General features: G+C 51.6%; 1 protein-coding gene across 1 annotated transcript in view; it reads right to left on the bottom strand.

Annotated features, from left to right (window-relative positions):
- Positions 1-15,821, bottom strand: part of TRPC4AP (transient receptor potential cation channel subfamily C member 4 associated protein) — a 51,571-nt gene extending 35,750 nt beyond the window's left edge. The window contains exon 1 of the mRNA XM_068149768.1: positions 15,647-15,821. Coding sequence (XP_068005869.1) covers positions 15,647-15,781 — 135 coding nt within the window. The 5' untranslated portion in view covers positions 15,782-15,821. The remainder of the gene's footprint in view (positions 1-15,646) is intronic.
- Between the last annotated feature and the right edge of the window lie 2,334 nt (positions 15,822-18,155).

The raw sequence follows: 18,155 nt of genomic DNA, 5'->3' as shown, positions 1-18,155 counted from the left end.
TGTTCCTGATGCAGGCCAGGATGCCCTTGGCCTTCTTGTAACTTGTTACACTCAGCAAGTGATGAGCATCTCCTCAGCCAAGATTCTGAAGCCATTACTGGTCATAGCAGTGACCCAAATCACTAAGATTCACAAGCAGGCCCCAGAAGAATGGATCAAAGCTACAGGGAAAATGTCTTCTGCAGTCATAAATGGAGACCAACAACTACATCAGTGGAACCCCACCACTGGTGTTATCCTCTGGGAAGCAGGCTGCAACCATGACTAAGAGCACCTCAGTAGTTGCTACTACAGTTGGGCAAACCTCCTCCCAATCTTCCTCCTTCTCCTCAAAGTATGGAAGAAAATTCTCAATAGTCACCACTGTATTTCACACCAGAAAGAAAAGGAGCCAGCAGCACAAGGCTACCAAATATTCTGTTTAGAAGCCACAGAAGATGTTTTGAGGCCTGAACTCTTCCAAGTTACTTTATAGGATAGTAGGAGTTGGAAAGGACTTCTAGAGATTGACTCCAACCTCCCTGCCAAAGCAGGGTCACCTAGGGCAGGTCCCAAAAGCAAGCATCCAGACAGGTCATAAAGCCTTCAGAGAAGGAGACTCCACAGCCTCTCTGGACAGCCTGCTCCAGGGCTCCACAACCCTTACAGCAAAGAAGATTTTCCTTATGTTGAGGTGGAACTTCTTATGCTCCAGTTTGCCCCTTGTCCTATCTCAGGACACCTTTGGAAAGAGCCTGGCCCCTTCTTCTTGACACCCACCCCTCAGATCTTTATTAAAAGATCTCCTCTCAGCCTTCTCTCCTCCAGACTAAACAGCCCCAGGTCCTTTCCTCCTCAAACAGCTCTTCCACTCCCTTCATTATCCTTCTAGCCTCTCTTGGACTCTCTCCATCTGGTCCCTGTCTCTCTTGAACTGAGGAGCCCAGACCTGGGCAAAATACTCAGATGAGGCTTTACCAGGGCAGAGTAGAAAGGAAGGAGAACCTTCCTCTTCATTAAGTTCACCATCCACTCAATGCTGACTGAAACATCTTTTCTTAGCAATGCTCCAGAGCAACCCCACAGAGGGACTGATCCTTGCATGGGAAGGTAAGGCAGACAGCAATTATAGCCAGCAGGATTTTTCACAGCCATACAGAAAGTTTATTCCCCCTCCAGATGAAAAGCAGAACAAAGAAACCCCCAATCCTCTGGGCAGCAAGACTCTCCAGGCATGGAGCATCCCTGCTGTAAAGACAGGCTGAGAGAGTTCAGGCTGTTCAGCATGGAGCTGAGAAGGCTCTGGTGAGAGAAACCTCCCAGTATTGGAAGGACACTACAGGAGAGCTGGGGAGGGACTTCTTACAAAGGCAGGGAGTGACAGGACAGAGGGTGACAGCTTCACACTGGAAGAAGCTGGATTTAGATGAGACATTAGGAAGAGACTCTTCACAAGAGTGGTGAGGCACTGGAAAAGGGCAAGCTGGGGAGGCTCCTAGCCTGGAAGGGTTCAAAGCCAGGTTGCCTGGGGCTTGAGCAGCCTCATCTAGCAGGAGGTGGCAGGTGGGTTGCAATTAGATGATCTTTAAGGTCCCTTCCAAGCCAAACCATTCCATGACTTCATGAGTCAACTCTGCCCAGTTTTCCCTTTTCTCTGCTCTGTGACTTCTCAGTAGGAGCAATCACCAGCACTGCAGGAGCAGGGCACAGAGCTCCTCCTCCCTTGCACAAGAAAGGCAAGGCAGCCAAAATGGCTTCTCCTGTGAGTAATGGTTCAGCTCCTTTGAAGTCACTAATTTCCATCTCCCCCTTGTAATACTGGGCACACAGACAGCAAGAGGAGCTCCACCACTACCCCATCCCAGGTGTGGGAGGAGTCCACAAGCCCACGAGCAGTGGGAGGAAGCGGACTAATTGCTGGGTAAAGCACAAAGAACACACAGCAAAATGCCAGGGAAAGAATCCAGCTCGCTGGCTCCAGCTGATGGGGAAGATACCACAGGCAGAGATGACGTGCAGGAGCTGCAATCTCGGCTCCCAGCAGCACAGCTCAGAGCTCAGCAGCCAACTGCTCTCAGAAAAGGTCAAAAGCTCTTCGTGGATGTTAAAACCTTGCCTGTGTTCGGCACTCAGAACCTGAGGATGGGATCACAGAACCCTTTTGGCTGGAGGCCTCCAAGATCATCAAGTCCAAGCATTACCTAACTCTACCGGTAAAGTCCGGCGCTAAGCCACATCCCTCAGCACCACAGCTCTGCCTCTCTGAAACACCTCCAGGGATGAGGGCTCCACCACCTCCCTGGGCAGCCTGTGCCAGTCTTTGAGAACCCTTTCAATGAAGGAGAGGGACCTGGGGGTGCTGATTGACAGCTGCCTGAACATGAGCCAGCAGTGTGCCCAGGTGGCCAAGAAGGCCAAGGGCATCCTGGCCTGCATTAGGAATAGTGTGGCCAGCAGGAGCAGGGAGGTCATTGTGCCCCTGTACTCTGCACTGGTTAGGCCACACCTTGAGTCCTGTGTCCAGTTCTGGGCCCCTCAGTTTAAGAAGGACATTGAGAGACTTGAAGGTGTTCAGAGAAGGGCAACAAAGCTGGGGAGAGGCCTTGAGCACAGCCCTGTGAGGAGAGGCTGAGGGAGCTGGGATTATTTAGCCTGGAGAAGAAGAGGCTCAGGGGTGACCTCATTACCCTCTACCACTACCTGAAAGGTGGTTGTAGCCAGGAAGGGGTTGGTCTCTTCTCCCAGGCAGCCAGCACCAGAACAAGAGGACACAGTCTCAAGCTGTGCCAGAGAAAGTTTAGGCTGGAGGTGAAGAGAAAGTTCTTCCCAGAGGGAGTTATTCGTCATTGGAATGTGCTGTCCAGGTTGGTGGTGGAGTCCCCATGCCTGGAGGTGTGGGGATTGGATGTGGCACTTGGTGCCATGGTTTAGTCATGAGGTCTGTGGTGACAGGTTGGACTCGATGACCCTCGAGGTCTCTTCCAACCTTGGTGATACTGTGACACTGTGAAATAAGTTTTTCCTAGTATCCAACCTACACCTCCCCTGGTGCAACTTGAGGCCATTTCCTCTTGTCCTATCACTTATTACTGGGGAGAAGAGACCAACTCCAACCTGGCTTCAATCTCCTTCCAGGGAGCTGTAGAGAGCCAGGAGGTCTCCTCTCAGGCTCCAGGATAAACACCCCCAGTTCCCTCAGCTGCTCCTCACCAGACCTGTTCTCTAGTCCCTTTGCCAGCTTTCATTGCCCTACTCTGCACCCACTCCAGCACCACAATGTGCTTCTTGGTTTGGGGGTAGGATCCATCTCCACTCTCATTTTTCTCCCTGGTAAGGCTTCTGAGAGGCAGTCACTTGTGCTGATCTGCACAGAGCTTCCAGAACTGGAATTCTGAAAGGATGAAGTAAATGTTTCCTTGCTCTCATCTTCTTTTAACTGCTTTCAAAATAAAACACCAAAAAGAGCTTCCCCTCTACTCCCCCCCCCCCCTTCCTCTTGATTCAATCCATGCCTTCAGTTTCCTTGCATTCTCCAGCTTGTGGTCCCAGTTCTTTACTTAGGAGGCTGCCCTGGCTCTGGGTATTTCCATTGTGGTGAGGCAGCATTTGCCAATGCAAAGATTTGGGATTCTGGGTGGGGGGGAAGGGATTAATATTCAATTAGGTTGTATGGAGCTGCCTTTGTTTGCAGCAGTGCTGGTTAAAACTGCAGCCCATGATTTCTGTAACAGCAGCTCCTCCTTGATGGTTTTCATTTATAAACAAAGCCCTTCTTGCTCTTTTTGGGCAGACATTATTGAAATGGCAGCAGCAGCAGCACTGGGGCTTCTGAGGCCCCTGTTCCTCTCCCAAGATGCCCTGTAACATCTTTATTGATGATCTGGATGAGGGCATTGAGTCCATCAGCAGTACATTTGCAGGTGACACCAAGCTGGGGGCAGGAGTTGATCTGCTGGAGGGTAGAGAGGCTCTGCAGAGGGACCTCAACAGGCTGGACAGATGGGCAGAGTCCAAGGGCAGGAAATTGAACACATCCAAGTGCCAGGTTCTGCACATTGGCCACAGCAACCCCATGAAGTGCTACAGGCTGGGGTCAGAGTGGCTGAGAGCAGCCAGGCAGAGAGGGACCTGGGGGGGCTGGTCGATGGTAGGCTGAACATGAGCCTGCAGTGTGCCCAGGCAGCCAAGAGGGCCAATGGCATCCTGGCCTGCATTAAGAACAGTGTGGCCAGCAGGAGCAGGGAGCTCATTCTGCCCCTGTACACTGCACTGGTGAGGCCACACCTTGAGTCCTGTGTCCAGTTCTGGGCTCCTCAGTTTAGGAAGGAGGTTGACTTGCTGGAGTGTGTCCAGAGAAGGGCAACGAAGTTGGTGAAGGGTTTGGAACACAGCCCTGTGAGGAGAGGCTGAGGGAGCTGGGGCTGCTTAGCCTGGAGAGAAGGAGACTCAGGGGTGACCTTACTGCTCTCTACAACTACCTGAAGGGAGGTTGTAGACAGGCAGAGGTTGGTCTCTTCTCCCAGGCAGCCAGCACCAGAACAAGAGGACACAGTCTCAAGCTGCACCAGGGAAGGTTTAGGCTGGATGTCAGGAAGAAGTTCTACACAGAGAGAGTGATTGCCCATTGGAATGGGCTGCCTGGGGAGGTGGTGGAGTCACCATCATTGGAGGTTTTCAGGAGGAGACTTGACAAGGTGCTTGGTGCCATGGGTTAGTTGATTAGGTGGTGTTGGATGATAGGTTGGACACGATGATCTTGAAGGTCTCTTCCAACCTGGTTTATTCTTTTCTATTCTAAGATGTTTTGGTCTTATCCAAGCAAGGGAGTCCTGGTGCAATCCAACACTGATTTCTTAGAGCTTTCCTTCCTTCACTGAGCAGCTCAGGATAAACTAGCCAAAATCTCACACACACAGCTTGAGGGGTTAGGTATTTGGCAAGAAGGGGAGGCTGCAGGAGCCCAGTCAGAAATTAAAAGCAAGGGACCTGCCTAAGAGATGGGAGCTAGGCTTTGACCATCACACCCTACTGGTGTTAGAAGACAAAACAAGTACCAATTACTGGGGAAAACAAAAGATACCAGCCTCAAAACTTCCCTCCTCCCCAGGTGCAGCAAACCAACCCAGGAGAAGCCTCAGGACGCCACACAGTCACTTCTGAGAAGTCTGCTGTAATGCTTCCAAGTTCTGAATCACAGCCACAGCAGCCCAGGGGACTGTACAGCATGGCTCTCCAGAAGCACTTCTCTTCCAAGCAGGCCTCAGCACAGAGCTCCCAAACCAGGCCAAGAGTCTGAAGCAGTCTGTCCCACACCAGTTGGACACTGCTAGTCTACTGCATGCTGTTCAGCAGCCAGAGGAGCAGACACCTAACCAGGACCAGCCACCTCCTCTTTTTCCAGCAGGGCTACTGGAGCCAGGGCAGCATGGTGGCAAACAAAGAGGATTTAAACAGAGAGTTACAAAGGTGTCACCAAGCCCAGCCAGCACTGCAAAGCAGAGCACACTGTCATGTTCCCTTCCCAGTCTCCCAAAGGACTGGGGCCCAGCATTTCCCAGAGGATTACTCCAAAGACTGCTAACTACCACAGCAATGCTTTCCTACTACAGAGTTTAAATATCTTCTGTGCATATTTTTGCCTGAGAACATACAGAGGGCTGAACACACAAACCTACAAAAGCTTTTGCTACCTCACTAATCCTTCAGTCTCAAGCTGCACCAGGGGAGGTTCAGGCTGGATGTTAAGAAGAAGTTCTTCCCAGCAAGAGAGATTGGCCCTTGGAATGTGCTGCCCAGGGAGGTGGTGGAGTCACCCTCCCTGGAGGTGTTTGAGACTGGATGGGGTGCAGAGTGCCATGGTTTAGTTAGATGGTGTTGGATGATAGGTTGGACTCAATGATCTCAAAGGTCTTTTCCAACCTGGTTAATTCTATTCTAATTCTTTATCATAAACCCTTCTAAAACATTTCAGTAGCTGTGACCTTAAAGGCTACTAAATAATTATGAATACTACCTAAAGCTTTCTCAAGTTCTAGATTAATATTTACCTCAATCCATCCCTTTGTATCAACTTCTCTCCCCTTTCCTTTCTCCTCTTCCTCTTTGCTCTAGTATTTGCTACTGTCTAGCCACCAGACACAGTCTCTCCAACAGCTTATCCTCCTGAATGCCTGGTGCCCACAACTGTGGTAAAAGCATCACTAAAAACACTACAGACCAAAGGTCATCCTGCTGAAGAGCAGCTCCACAGAGGAAGACCTTTGAGTCTCAGTGGACACAGCAAGTTATCCATGGCACAGCAATGTGCACATGTGGCCAGGAGGGCCAATGGCATCCTGGGGTGCCCCAAGAAAGGAGTGTCCAGCAGGCCTAGGGAGGTTCTCCTTCCCCTCTATTCTACCCTGGTGAGACCACATCTAGAACATTGTGTCCAGCTTTGGGCTCCCCAGTTCAAGAGAGACAGGGATCTGCTGGAGAGAGTCCAAGGGAGGCTGCAAGGATGACTGGGGGACAAACACCTCTGCTATGAAGAAGGACTGAGACCTGGGGCTGTTTAGTCTGGAGGAGAGAAGGCTGAAAGGGGAACTTATTAATGTCTATAAATATCTGAGGGGTGGGTGTCAGGATGAAAGTGCCAGGCTCTTTTTGGTGCTGCCCAGTAACAGGACAAGAAACAACAGGTACAAGCTGGAACCCAGGAAGTTCCACCTCAACACCTTTACTGTAAGGGTGACAGAGCTCTGGGACAGGCTGCCCAAGGAGGTTGTGGAGTCTCCTACTCTATAAAGAGTTTCAAAGCCTACCTGAATGCACTCCTGTGACCTGCCCTAGGGAATCCTGCTCCGGCAAGGGGGTTGGACTCTATCTCTAGAGATCCCTTCCAATCCTTAACATTCTGTGACTTGTTGCTGGTCTGAGATCGTGTAGTTATGACTGCTTTAAAATCTCTTCCCCTTCCTTTCCTCTCCAAGTGTGTTCCTGCACTGTGACAATTTGCCACTGCCCTGCAAAGCAAACCTCTCACTTTCCTGAGCTTGGCCCCAGTTCTGCTGTAAGCTGTGGTCAGTGACACATCTCTCTGCTTCCCAAAGTTGCTGACAGCCCATGAGCAATGACAGAAGCAGTTACACCAGGAGCTACTCCTCCCATCTGCACTCCAGAGCAGGACACAGAGTTTTCTAATAAAACTGTGTCTCTGTCTCACATTTTCTCCTTCAAACATTCCACTGTCTTGCTGAACTCTCACTACAAGAGGCTGCTTTCTGTCATCTTTTCAAAGGCATAAAATAGTGCCTCTGCTTGCCCAGAGATGGGGTCAAGGCCCCTCCTCTGGAGACATTCAAGGTCAAACTTGATGGGGCCCTGTGTGCAGTCTGATCTAGCTGGAGGTGTCCCTGCTGACTGCAGGAGAGTTCCTCTCCTGACCTGATGCACTCTGTGATCCTGCAATTCTGTGTTCCCAGGCTTCCTTCACAACACTGAGGGGCTGACACTGATGGACCTTAGAGCTCTGACACCTAGAATCACAGAAACATAGAATCATTAATGTTGGAAAAGACCTTTAAGATCATCAAGTCCAACAGTAACCCAACCCCCACACCCACTAAACTCTATCCTGAAGCACCACATCCACAGCTTCTTGAAGGCCTTCCAGAGACAGAGACTCCACCACCTCCCTGGGCAGCCTGCTCCAATCCCTGATCACTCTTTCAGGAAAAGATTTTTTTCCTGATCTCCAACCTAAACCTCCCCTGGCACAACCTAAGCCCATTTCCTCTCACCCCATCACTGGTTTCTTGGGAGAAGAGACCAACACCAGCCTCCCTCCAACCTCCTTTCAGGTACTTGTAGGGAGCAATGAGGTCTTCCCCTCAGCCTTCTCCATCACTTGTTTTTCCTGATTCAAGAATTTGTTGCAATCAGGCAGTAAGGTGAGCCTGGAAGTGCTTAAAACAACCCACAACAAACCCCAAACCAAAGGGCAGAATCTCCATTCTCTTTGATTTCCATGACTGCTCCTGCAGTACATACTCAAACATCCTGAAAGCTTAAGAGGAAAGAGAGACTGAAGGTTATGGATCTCAAGAACCAGGTTGGCTCTGTAGACTTCTACCAAAATCAAAGCCTCTCCATGTCCTTTCCCTCAAACCATTCAGGCCATAGGTTTAAACAAAAACCAACCCAGGAAATGAACATTTGTGCAATGAAATATTTATTTTTCCTCTCAACAGTGGTGACTTCAAAAGTCCTCTCTGACAGGCTGCCAGGAGGATGATTAGTCAGGATTTTGGGGAGTGCCCTGTCCTCCCAGCTCTGTGTTACGTTTTCCTTTCTGGCTGCTAACACACATGCCGCAGCCTGGCTGAGCTGTCCTTCCCCACACAGCTTTCCACTGAAAAGCCTAAACCCAATGGAGGGAAGGGAGGCCATCCAGAGGGACCTGGACAGGCTGGAGAGGTGGGCACAAGCCAACCTCATGAGCTTCAACAAGACCAAGGGCAGGGTCCTGCAGCTGGGTCGAGGCAATCCCAGGCACAAATCCAGGCTGGGCAGGGACTGGCTGGAAAGCAGCCCTGAGGAGAGAGACTTGGGGGTGCTGGGGGAGGAGAAGCTCAGCAGGAGCTCCCAGTGTGCACTTGCAGCCCAGAAAGCCAACCAGAGCCTGGGCTGCATCAGGAGAAGTGTGGCCAGTAGGGCAAGGGAGGTCATTCTCCCCCTCTGCTCAGCTCTGGGGAGACCCCACCTGGAGTACTGCCTCCAGTTCTGGAGCCCCTATTACAAGAGGGATCTGGAGGGGCTGGAAGGTGTCCAGAGAAGGGCCAGGAGGATGAGCAGAGGGCTGGAGCACCTCTGCTATGAGGACAGACTGAAGGAGTTGGGGCTGTTCAGTCTGGAGAAGAGAAGGCTCTGAGGTGACCTCATTGTGGCCTTCCAGTATCTGAAGGGGGCTCCAGGAAGGCTGGGGAGGGACTGCTCAGGATCTCAGGGAGTGATAGGACTAGGGGGAATGGAATGAAGCTGGAGGTGGGGAGATTGAGGCTGGAAGTGAGGAGGAAGTTCTTCCCCATGAGAGTGGTGAAGCCCTGGAATGGGTTGTCCAGGGAGGTGGTTGGGGCCCTGTCCCTGGAGGTGTTTAAGCCCAGGCTGGATGAGGCTGTGGCCAGGCTGATCTAGTGTGGGGTGTCCCTGCCCATGGCAGGGGGGTTGGAACTAGATGATCCTTGTGGTCCCTTCCAACCCTGACTGATGCTATGATACTATGAAATGTCCCCCAGGTTTTCATTTTAACACAGAGGCACACTGCAGAGACACAACTACTGCCCTAAACAGGGATTCCAGAGGGTGTTCCAAGGGAGAAGTTGGGCAGTGCTGTGCTGCAGCTGTGGCAGCAAGTGTGGCCAGTCACCAGCTGGGCCTTTTGCCTGCAGTTCTGGTACAGAACATGAGAGAACACCAGGCCAAGAGCTGGAGCTGTTCAGTGTGGAGAAGAGAAGGTTCCAGGGAGACCAGGGTCAAGCAGAATGTTGGGGACAGACATTTTACCAGGGCCCGTTGTGACAGGACAAGGGGTGATGGTTTGAAACTACAAGAGGGAGATTTGGACTAGAGAGGAGAAAATGTTTGACACTGAGAATGGTGAGACTCTGGTCCAGGCTGCCCAGAGAGGTGGGAGATGTCCCATTCCTGGAACCACTCCAGGTCAGGTTGTTTGGGGCCCTGAGTAACCTGCTCTGGTTGCAGATATCCCTGCTGACTGCAGGGGGGTTGGACTGGATGACCTTTCAAGGTCCCCTCCAACCCAAACCATTCCACGATTCTGTGTCCAAGCCCTCCTAATTTTGTACATAAGAAGGAACTCCACTGCTGGTATTAAGCTAGGAGATATCCACATAAGATCACCTACTTCCAATCTCTCTTCAGCTCCTAGATTCTTCAAAGTGTAGGTCAAGTTTCCTGTAACTGCTGTTTCTCCATCTTCCACAAGCCTGGATGGAGGCCATCACCTTTTCTCCTGCCAACCCAAGAGCCAGGCATGATCCCAGGAACATGCTGTCCCACTAGAAATCTTGTGATAGCTTCTAGCCAGGTCTAACCATCCCCACAGTTCCCAAACTACTGCTCTACTCTACCAAGGGAAGGAAGAGATCTCACACATCTCAAACCCCCACAATGTTTCCCAGTGTGAGACAACTCCAACACAGACCTTTAACACCAGCAGTACCTCAAACCCATGGCAGAGGGCTTGGAACTAGATGATCCCTTCCAACCCTGACAATTCTGCCTGAGGGAGCTGGGGTTGCTTAGCCTGGAGGAGAGGAGGCTCAGGGGAGAGCTTCTTGCTGACTACAACTACCTGAAGGGAGGTTGTAGCCAGGTGGGGGTTGGGCTCTTCTCCCAGGCACCAAGCACCAGAACAAGAGGACACAGTCTCAAGCTGTGCCAGGGGAGGTTTAGGCTGGATGTTAGGAATAAAGTTCTTCCCAGAAAGAGGAATTGGCAATTGGGATGTGCTGCCCAGGGAGGTGGTGGAGTCCCCATCCCTGGAGGTGTTCAAGAGGGGATTGGATGTGGCACTTGGTGCCATGGTTTAGTAGTCATGAGGTGTTGGGTGACAGGTTGGACTTGATGGTCTTTGAGGTCTTTTCCAACCTTATTGATTCTATGATAGCAGAGGGGCAAAGAAACATCACATCTACCAGAGCCTTCTTCCCACGCTGCTTCAGGCACACAAAAGACTACTGAAGACCAACCCTACCACTTCTGAGCCTCTCCAGTGTCTGACAGAGCTCTGGTCCCTGTTACATAAAAAGCATGCCCAGGCTTTCTCACACTCACTAGCTGCCCTCCACTGAAGAGCTGTAAGCCTGCTAAGAGCTGTACAATTAGAGCTCCTCAAGTGGATTACATTCACGTGAATGTGGTGGTGGTGGAAGGAGGAAATAAAATGGCTTAGAAAACAAAATACCTGCCCAAGAGTTTAAAAACTACTCCAGACTACTGGGAAGCTGTAATGGTAGGAGCTGGAAACCTGGATGACTGAGGTAGAGAATGTTTGCTTTCAACAGAGATGGTTTGGTGTGGACAGGGACTATCCCCTGCTAAGGGAAGCATCTACTCCTAGGGATCATGAAATCCAGCTGGAAAACATGGACTCCTTTTTTCCACTCCAATTGTTTCAGCTCAGCCTTGGCAATCCTCTGAGAAAAAGACCAGCACTGATGATCTGCTCTTGGGCCTGCACCAGGAGCAAGGGAACTTGCCAACAAATGGCTGGTTAGCCCATTATTGTATTGCTCTGCCTCCAGGGATTCACAGAGCTGCACCCAAGATGGGTGTTAGAAACATGCTGTCCACAGCTGGCTTGCAGCACGTGGAGAGTGTGCCCTCTGAGGCCAGCTGAGCTTGATCAGCTGAGCCAAAAAAATCAGAGAATCAACAAGGTTGGAAGAGACCTCAAAGTTCATCAAGTCCAACCTGTCACCACAGACCTCATGATGATTAAACCATGGCTCCAAGTGCCACATCCAATCCCCTCTTGAGCACCTCCAGGCATGGGGACTCCACCACCTCCCTGGGCAGCACATCCCAATGGCTAACAACTCTCTCTTGGTGAAGAACTTTCTCCTCACCTCCAGCCTAAACCTCCCCTGGTGCAGCTTGAGACTGTGTCCTCTTGTTCTGGTGCTGGTTGCCTGGGAGAAGAGACCAACCCCCACCTGGCTACAACCTTCCTTCAGGGAGTTGGAGAGAGCAATGAGGTCACCCCTGAGCCTCCTCTTCTCCAGGCTCCCTCAGCCTCTCCTCACAGGGCTGTGCTCAAGGCCTCTCCCCAGCCTTGTTGCCCTTCTCTGGACACCTTCAAGTGTCTCAATGTCCTTCTTATATTGAGGGGCCCAGAACTGGACACAGTACTCAAGGTGTGGCCTTAGCAAATGTTCCTTTGCAGCACAAACCCCATCAGGCCTTACTGACAGTACAGTACCTCTGTGCACCCAGGACACTGTGCCAGGAGAGGGCCTCCAGCACTCTCCCTCACTAGAAAATGTGTGTCACTGCTGGAAAGCTGGCCTGCTTAGAGTTCACCCCACCTGAAAAGCCTCTGTTGCTTGCTCTGTACCCAGTGCTAGGACAAATCCTGCTCCAAGGTTATGCAATCCGATCCCAGGGACTGAGGCCTGCGTGTAGGGCAGCAGCTGATGAGAGCCATGTGGCTACAATGGATCTGAACAGATAATGCTAATATCCACTGAAGCCTGCTGCAACCATCCACCTTCATAACACAGCTACAAAACCCCAGCAAGAAAGCTATGGCTCCTGGTGGGTGAAAACAGCAAGAACACAGGAGGATCCAGAGTTCAGAGTCTTAGCTGCCTGGCTGGGGGTGTTGATTGACAGCCAGGTGAAGATGAACCAGTGTGTGCCCAGGTGGCCAAGAAGGCCAAGAGCATCCTGGCCTGGATCAGGAATAGTGTGGGCAGCAGGAGCAGAGTGGTGACTGTCCCGCTGTACTCAGCACTGATGAGGTCACACCTTGAATGCTGGGTTCAGTTCTGGGCCCCTCACTCTAAGACACTGAGGCACTGAAGCAGGTCCAGAGAAGGGCTGGGGAAGGGTCTGGAGAACAGGTGAGGAGCAGCTGAGGGAAGCAGGGTTATTTAGACTGGAGAAAAGGAGGCTGAGGAGAGATCTTCTCAGTCTACAACTTCCAGAGAAAAGGTCAGAGTGAGACAGGGGTTAGTCTCTTTCCCCTAGTAACAAGTGCTAGGACAAAAGGAAATGGCCTGAAGTTGCAGCAGCGGTGCTTTAGGCTGGATACTAGAAGAAACTTCTAATAGGGCTCTCAAAGACTGGAACAGGCCTCCCAGAGAGGTGGTTGAATCCCCATCCCTGGGGTGTTTCAAAGTGGTAGAGTTGTGGTGCTGGGGGACATGGTTTAGTGTCAGGCTTGGTAGGGTTAGAGAATGGTTAAGACTTGATCTTAAAGCTCTATTCCAACCAGACCAATTCTCTGATTCTAAAGCTGCCAGGTACCCAGGTGGCTGCTGCTGCCCTCAAACACAGAGCTACATCTCTGCAAGAGCAGGCTGATGGACTTTCAGAGGTAGGCCTGTCAACAATCACCCTTACCAACTCAAAGAGAAGCCCTTGCTTCCCTCACACAAAAATGGATCTGGAGATCAGCTAAAAATAGCACGTAAAGCTTCGTTTAAGAATAAATGCCACTGCTGCCTACACACAGCACTGATTGTCTCCTGGAGATCAGCTGCTGAGACAGGGAGAACACTGCAGCAGAACACTGCTCAGCTGGCAGGAACCACAGCAAGGAATGGGTGTTTCCCAGGCCCTCTGGATCAAGACCTTGAAAAGGGTTTCTCTTCTTTCACAGGCTACCAGCAGTGCACTCCAGGCAGCACCTGACCCAAAACTTCCTTGCAAAGAACAGGAATAAAGAGCTGGAAGGACATTCTCTTGCCTTGCTCTTCTATACCCCACCACAACAGCTTGGAAATTCAATCTGCTCACAGGCTGTTCCAGAGCAAAGGTGAAAAACTTCAGAGTTGAGAAACTTAAGCAAGGGCTACCACAGTGCCAATGAAGAGCCAGCTGCAGGAAAACTGCAAGCAGCCTAAAAAAAACACCCCAGAACTTAAAGAAGCAGCAGCCAAAAGTGCCTCATACTCCTTTAAAAGTTACATCAAAGTGGTTTATATTTAGATCATCCACAAACAAAAAGCTGCTTCAAGTACAGAGAGGCACAATTTACAACATTCAAAATCACTCAGGGAGGGTTTTTTTCCCCCCTCCCCCATCTTAGTCTAAGTGATTTTAAAATGTATTCCCACAGCATTTATGAAGCATTGGAGCCTTGGGCCTCCAAGCTTTAAGTCTTCCAGGCCAGCACAAGGATGCTGACATTTACAAAGCCAAAAGAAACAAACAAAACCCCAGCAACAAACGAATCCACCTCGAACTTGGGCCATGGGGAGATGAGGGACACGAAACTCAACCAAGTTTCCTCGATTACTGCCAAAGCCTGGTCGTTTTCTTCAGTGCTCGTTCCCAGCAGCTTATACAAGCCCCAAATTTATGCCCAGCACCACTGCCTTGCTCAGGCAAAGCAAAGCCCAGAGCAGAGGTACCAGCCCAACAGATGATGCTAGCACAGCCTCACAGGTTGATCTGATTTGTATCACGCTGATTGCAGGGGAGTGAGCCAGCGAGAGCCTAGCAGGGGGGAGAAGGAGGGAGCCAAGTTAGTGAGGCAGCGTGCTGCTCTGTCTGCATGCAGGATGAAATAAACCCCCTGAATCAATCTCACAGAAACAACTTCCTCCAGAAGACATCAGGTTTAAATTCGTGCCTTTTCTGAGCTATTTACCAAACAACAGCACAACGAGGGCAAAGCAGCTGCTGAAGATCACCTCCTGCTCTCTTACCGACCTCAGCCACAGAATAAGGCACGGAGAGCCACGAACAGGCTCCTTGTTCATCAAGGAGAACGCTGTCTGCACTAGTGAAAACCACCTAGAGAAATCCCCGGGTTTTTTTTGGTCCATTTTAACTCTCCTAAGACACTCCAGCTCCATAAATCATCAGCAGAAAGCAAGTTCTTTACCCCACGCCTCAGTTTCCGAGCCTTTGCATCACTTCACATTTAATCTGCAAAGTAAACGCCGATTATCTTTCATGTAAATCAATTAAGAGCCCACAGCTCATGAGCAGCCTCTTTAAAAAGCCAGCAGAAGCACATGGCCAGGCACTAGTCTAAGTTAATGAGCTGATTTCATTCCTCAGTGTTTCCCAGCATCATCAACTGGGAAAGATGACAAGTGTGAAATGGACTTGGAATAGTTTCATGGAAAGCCACCGGCATAAAACCTACCCCATTTCAGAGCTAAAAGCCTCCCGAGCCCTAATAACACGAGGCTGCCTTTGTCCATCAGATATGCTTAAATTGTGATGCTGCACTGCTGTGCTTCTCCTTTTCTTTGCAGGAGAACGCCACGACCTCTCTCACAACCAAAGCAATACGGGACGGCTCTTTTACAGCATGGCGAATGCTCATCCTGCTCCAGGCTCTCTACAGGGAAACCAAGGATGGGAAGGAGGGAACAGGAGCGTGAAGGCCCAGAGACATCCTTCCTCCCTACCGCGTGAGGTTGCTGCACCCCCCTCCCCTCCCCTCCCCCCGCCGGCCCCCTCCAGCACCAGGCGCAAAGCGCGCCCGGCAGGGCAGGCCGGGGCGCCCCAGGGAGCGCTCAGGTCCGGATGGGGAGAGAGGCTTTGGGCAGATGCTCCTCCTAGCAAACCTTGGCGGCAGGCCCTGCTAGGCCAGCCGGACTCCCACCGACTTCGGGGCTCCGGGAGAGGCGTGACAGCCCCGGGCCGGTGCCGAGCCTCCCCGAGGGGGCGCGCAGGCCGGCAAACACCCGCTCCCAGCCGTCGACGGAGCTGGGCCTCGAGGGTCGGGCTACGAGGGGGGGTTGCAGGCCCTGCCCGAGGCCGGCGGCGGGCACAGTGCCGGATGTGCCCGGGACAGGAGCTGGAGCAGGCCACGTCCCACGGCCAGAACCCCCAGGTCAGAGCTCTTCCCGACCCCGCCGACATCCAGGCCGGGACTGGGGCCTCCCCCACGCCGCCGGCCCCCATCCCCGTCACCCCCTACCTGCGCTCCACGCGTCAGGCCGCAGCCGCTGAGCTGCCCGTGCCGAAGCTGCGCCAGGATGTTGGTGGCCGCCGCACGGGCTCCACGCCGGCAGCCGCCGGGCCCAGGGCCTCCCGCAGCCGCCGCCGCCGCCATGGCCGCTGCTCCGCTCGGCCGCAGACAAACAGGAAGCGCCCCCCTCCCCCCGCCGCTTTGTACGGCGCCCCCGCCCGGGCCCAGGGCGCAACGCCGGCCGCGGGGCACGCCGGGAAATGCAGTGCGGGGAAGGGCGGGCGACCATGCGCAGCGCAGGGGCGCGGGGCATGCCGGGAAGGAGAAGGGCGCCCCCCGCTGCCCTCCGGCGGGACAGGAAGGGCTGAGGAGCAGCCCCGGGCCAGGGCTGCTTGCCCCTGAGCACTCTCGGCCCTGGCAGGAGCTGCTTCACCTCCACAGCCCGGTTTATTTCCACCAAAGCACCTACACGTGCTTTAATATTCCCTTTTTACCATTAATTTACTGCCACCAGCTGAGGCAAACACCTCAGACTCATTTCCCCCTCTCTTTTCCTTTTTCCACTCCATTAAGACAGTAATTTGCAAGATGCTTGTCCCACCCTCCCATCCATCCACAGCCATCCATCCACCTCAGAAACCTCAACACCTCAGAAAACGTGGCTTACGTTTGGGGCTTTGCAGGTTGCTGAGGGTGGAGGGAATAAACCAAGAGATACAACTATAGCAGCAATGGTGAATGCTAAGTTTGGGGTTTGTGCTGTTTTTCACCAGTCAACCAAAATCCAGTTTCCCTCCAGCTTTTGACAGGTGCCAGGAGTAAGCAGCGTAGGTGGGGCCATTTCAGGGCTGACCTGCCTCCTTTGGAAGCCCTCCAAGCCTGCCACCATCCATCTGTGTTTCACACATCCCGTTCTGGATCCCCGACAAAGCTCCTCTGCACTCTGCTAGCATGACCAAGTGCTCACCATATTGCTTCTTGGAGCTCTCCCTCCAGTTGGAACATGCCAAAATAGACCTGCCATCGCTTCCCACAGATGTCCTTCACTGGGAGGAGGAAAGGCAGCAGGAGACCTCAAGTTTTAGATTTCCCCCCCCAGCTGAATTGTTATGGTAATGTTCAATCCATCAATTAAAAGCAGAACCTCTTACACTGTACATAGAGGGAATGGAATCTGATCTCTAGTGGGAACACCAACCATCTCATCCCACCACCAGTTAGAGAGAGGCTCCCAAACATCTCTTTCATCATGTTACCTCTGAAACAGCACAACTTGTACACATCAACATGGCCGAGTCTCGTTCTCTGTCCTCCACACTCTGCCCTCCAGCAGCTAGGTCAAGTCACAAGGGTTTTCCAGTTAAAGGCTTACTAAATCTTCTGAGGAAAACACATCACAGGTCTTTGTCTCATAGGAAACTCTTACTAAGATGGTAGCTGCCCTCAAATACTGGAACAAACAACAATTAAGGCTGTCTTGTGTTCTTCTGTAGCCCTAATGAAGATCCATCTATTTACAGAACAGCAGCTGTGGACAGGGGAGTTCTTTCAGTCCAGCTATGCTGAGGAAAAGATTTTCCCCCCTAAGGCTACTGCCCAGTGGTTCTGCTACTGGAGCACCAAATAAATGGTTAGCAGAGATGTACTGTGTTGGTGACCTGCAGCCTATGCACCTTCCTTAACTTCGTGGGTGAAACAATGCTAAGAGAGAATCAAGACTGAGCACTGAGTGAAGCTGTCAGAGAAGGCTGCATTTTGTTCTCTCACAGATTAGGTAAGGAACAGCACCTGAGATACAGACAACTGGAGAAGAAAAAGATAACTTTCTGGTGACAACAAGGAGACACTATCAAAAGCTAAATCAATTTGTCTAACAGTGCCCCAATGCTCCTCTCAGTATCATCCCTGAAACATCAAGGCAGCATTTCTGCAACAGCAACTGTCCCACCTGTGGAAAGGAAAGGAGGGCAAGAAGTAAAAGGGCCTGTACTGGTTACCAGTTCTTCCAAGATGTGTCTGCCCAAAGCTGTGAGGGTCTCTTACTGTGGATTACTCCCAGCTGCAACAGGATTTCCACCCTGAGGGGCAAGAGTGCAGATTTTCTGTGCCTTTACAGCAGTAGTACAAACTGAGACAAAACCCAATAGCTTCTCAAAGTCCAGACCAGCAAAGACTGGGCCTGGCCCCAGCTGTATTGAAGTAGTGGCCACATGCATTACTCATCCTGCATCCCTAACTCACTCACATCCCTGCAGCTTGTTTGTGCTTGCTCCTGACTTCTCAACTTGCAGCAGGCCTGAAGAAAATCCATCACTTTTCTGCTCCCTTTAGAAAGAAAACCTCTTTGTAACACTGATTTCTATTTCTGAGCAGTGCAGGCACCTGTCAAACACACTCATGACACATTGAAAGGTTTGGATTTGCATGTCAGCTGAACACCAAGAAGTTTCATGCTTTCAGCTGTGAATAAGAAGACAGAAGTGCAGTTTGGTTTCCATCAGTCTCATGGAGCTCTCTC

Source organism: Melanerpes formicivorus, unplaced genomic scaffold (assembly GCF_026170545.1).
Source record: "Melanerpes formicivorus ecotype bairdi unplaced genomic scaffold, bMelFor1.0.p_v2 SCAF_19, whole genome shotgun sequence".
Lineage (NCBI taxonomy): Eukaryota > Metazoa > Chordata > Aves > Piciformes > Picidae > Melanerpes > Melanerpes formicivorus.
Note: the sequence above shows the minus strand (reverse complement) of the source record. Positions and strands in the feature narration are given on the sequence as shown.